General features: G+C 42.2%; 1 protein-coding gene across 1 annotated transcript; it reads right to left on the bottom strand.

Moving 5' to 3' along the window:
• Nucleotides 1-2,138: 2,138 nt before the first annotated feature.
• Nucleotides 2,139-2,951, bottom strand: LOC148569369 (uncharacterized). Its single transcript, XM_088483213.1, has 3 exons — nt 2,408-2,951; nt 2,249-2,326; nt 2,139-2,170 (listed from the first exon to the last, which is right to left on the bottom strand). Exons 1-3 carry the CDS (start codon nt 2,949-2,951, stop codon nt 2,139-2,141), a joined length of 654 nt encoding a protein of 217 aa, XP_088339339.1.
• Between the last annotated feature and the right edge of the window lie 516 nt (nt 2,952-3,467).

Below are 3,467 nucleotides of genomic sequence, written 5' to 3'. Positions count from 1 at the left end.
GCCACACTTACGACATAGGGTCAACAGAGTATCAAGTCTCGACCCGGAGCACGTGGTGGCTAGCCACTGCTACTACCCAGGGAAACTCGTATCTCAGATAGTGGAAGTGCAACATTCACATTTATCAATGATTCAGCATAAACATGCATTCAATCTCATCCATGGATCAACATCCATCTCAGCCATCCGGCTCATGGTTCAGTCCAGAACCAGCCAATATTCATATCATACACAGCCATTCCGGCTCACGGTTCAATCCAGAACCAACCAATATGTATAATCATACACAGCCATTCCGGCTCACAACAAAACAGCACTTCCACCATTCAACATCATTAAATTCATAAAGTCGGCATTTAAGCCATAAATCATTTTCTCAATTCATTTCACTTTGAAATCGAGTTTCAACTCTTTTCAGCCTTGGCTTTAAAGATCTCATTTCTCAAATCATCTTAGGCTCATAAGCCACTTTTACTCAAGGTAAATTTCCCTTTGAAAACAATGCCACTCTCGGCATCCTCTTTCCAAACTTCCATAACCATGGCAAGTTAAAGATTTATTTTGAAACATTCAAAATCATCCATTCAACAATGGGATTTTATAACAAAGTTTCTCGGCAGAGTCCCAAGTCTTTAGGGGAGAATAACATATCTCATTTCGGCAAATTCATTTAAAATCATTAAAACATTGGCTTTCTGATTTGAGTAAGAAAATAGGATCTAAGCCAAACCGAGTCACGTAATCTTTACTTCTTTCAAAACCATTTCCTTTACTTAAACAAAACCGGCTTCAATTCCATAATTAAATCTGAAGCGTTTCAAACTGATAAGAGAATCATTTTTGTTGTGTTAAACTAGAGTTCAAAAGATACTTTGAATCTTATTTAAAACGTCAAAATAATGAGGCTCATCAATCGAAATCCAATTCCTTTTAAAATCACGAAAACTCTCCCAAGGGACAATCTTTGTGTTTAATAGAGAAAAACATAAACCCGTTTTACCTTTTAAAACAGCCTCAAAGCAAAATTCTCTTTCGAATGACTTGTACCCAAAGACATACTGTTCTTCTTGGAAAATAAGGAGAAATCATGATTCTCTTTTCAATAATTCTTTCAAAGCATAACTTCATTGCTTTCTTAATTGTTCTAAGTAAAGGTAATAAAAGAAGCCATAATTTCACAATCCTCAAAATAGATAGGAAAGGCATTAAAATCAAAATTCCCCAATTAACATTTCAAATAAGGACTCGGATTCTATAGAAATTTCGGCAGCACCTCCCCTAAAACTTGGACTTTTGCCACCCGGTTCGGGTCCCAACTAAACCGTTTCTCATTCCTTTTCAACAGCTCAAAACCAGAAATCAATTCAAAAGCAAGCTAAATCCAACAGTCGCCTCAGTGGCATATCTCAAGGAAGCCATTTCAAAAATCAACTCAATATCAACCGATTTAACTCATTTCTAAAGCTTTAAAGAATCGGTTCAGCAATAAATCATTTATCAAAACCAAATCAATTAAAGCAACCCAGGCTGAATTTCAAGAGTATTCTATCTTTCACATCATCAAAATAATTGACTCAATTCAAACCAATCCTCAACGGATTAAACTCATTTCAAATCTTTAAAGAATCAACTTCAAACATTACATTTCACAAGCCACACAACAATTCGGCCAAACCAACATCCATAGTCATTCGAGTCAATCAAATAATACATAAGGCAGATACAATCACCAAATACACAATATCTCACATCAGTACCCATATGTAATAATTCCAATAATAAACTATAGTTTTTGGAAAGCGCCCCTACCTCGAAACGCAATTCCATAACCCAAACGCCTCATTAAGTCCTTTTCACCTCAACTCAAAATCAAAGGCAGCTTCAAAGCACAGCCCCACACATTTTCGCAGCAGCATAAACAGCTCTAAATTACAACAAGCAACCTCAGTTACTAACTCTAGGAATATTAATACCATAAAGGCTTTAATACACGTACGGGGCACTAACGTAAGGCTTTCGAAACATAATTTCTTACCGGAATAACAACACGAAGTAGCTGCGGTTTCGAACCGGCCCCGGCACAGCTCCGGCGACGGAGGCAACCTCAGCCCCAACTACTCGTAACAGCAACAACAACTCTAACCGTGACATGCCATAACTCGAACTCGCCCTACGTTATCAAAACCTTAGGATTCCTACCCAAATATAACAGTGCAGATTTTCAAGGGCTCCGGAATGTAACTCTTACCGTAACTAAGGAGAAGTGACTGAACCATGAAGCGGCAGCCCTGGTAGTGATTCCGGTAGCGGCAACTTGCAGCAACTCCTAGCACACAGCCGCATCACAACTCTCATGGTAAAGATGAACTTTAATGGAGAAGGAAACTGAAGACGGGTTAAAGCTTACCAAACGACACCAGTTCCAGTGGCAATTTCCGGCGGCAGCAGCGGTGGCCCTTCTCGGCGACCGGAGGCACAGCAGCCATGGCTGACGACGATTCAAGCTCCATCAATGGTGGCTTGGACCACAGGATCCCAGGCAGCAGTGGCGGAAGAAGGTCCCCCTTCGCGCATCCCCCTCTCTCTGTGCGCGAGAATGTGAAGGTGGCCGCGCGGCTCCTCTGCAACGACGGCGGCCACTCCCTCATTTGGCGCGGCGGCGACCAGGGACTGAGTGCGGCTCCCTCCTTCATGACCTCCTCTCTCTCGCCTGAGTTCTGACCAGCGACGGCGTCGTCTTCAATGGGCAGCAGCGGAGTTGGGAGAAGCAGCGGCGACAGCAACGCCGTCCTCCACCCCCGCGCGTGTGCTCTCGGTTCGTGGGTCACCAAGGACGGTGACGCGGCTCGAAGCCCCAGGGGCGGCAGCGACAAGGCGCGAGTTCGGCCCCTCTTCGACGCCTCTTCTCCGTGACGGTGGTAGCAGCGGAAATGGGTTCGACTGCGAGGCATGGTGGCACGGAGGCGAGGCAGCAGACGTGATCGACCGTGGCGGCAGCAACTCCTTCCCCTGGCCGGCGCGCTTCCTCCCTTATTTTCCCCATTTCTGTTTTCCCTTTCTGCTTGCCTTGATTTCTGGTTTCACCGTGGATTTGGGTGATAGGAGGGAAAGGGATAGTGACGGCTAAGGGTTAGGGATTAGGGTTTCACTTTTGAAACTTAGGGTTAGGGGCAATTCGGTAATTTCATATAAGAGTAGGGGTAATATAGTAATTGGAACTCAAATTAAATCCAACACTATTCGTACTTAGAAAATACTATTTGCTCATCAACTTTACAAATTATTTTCTAAAATAACAGTATTAACATTTAAAATATTAATTATTTAATCCAAATCATATAGAAATCCTTATTATTTCACAACTACCAACTTTATAACTTGAATATAGAAAATAATCCAATAATTACAAAATTGGATAATAATCATAACTTATCTCAAATCCAATAAATCAAAACTTGCCTTAATTA

This window comes from Arachis ipaensis, chromosome B4 (genome assembly GCF_059453495.1).
Source record: "Arachis ipaensis isolate K30076 ecotype BB chromosome B4, ASM5945349v1, whole genome shotgun sequence".
Taxonomy (NCBI): Eukaryota; Viridiplantae; Streptophyta; class Magnoliopsida; order Fabales; family Fabaceae; genus Arachis; species Arachis ipaensis.
This window is presented reverse-complemented; position numbering and strand designations above follow the sequence as displayed.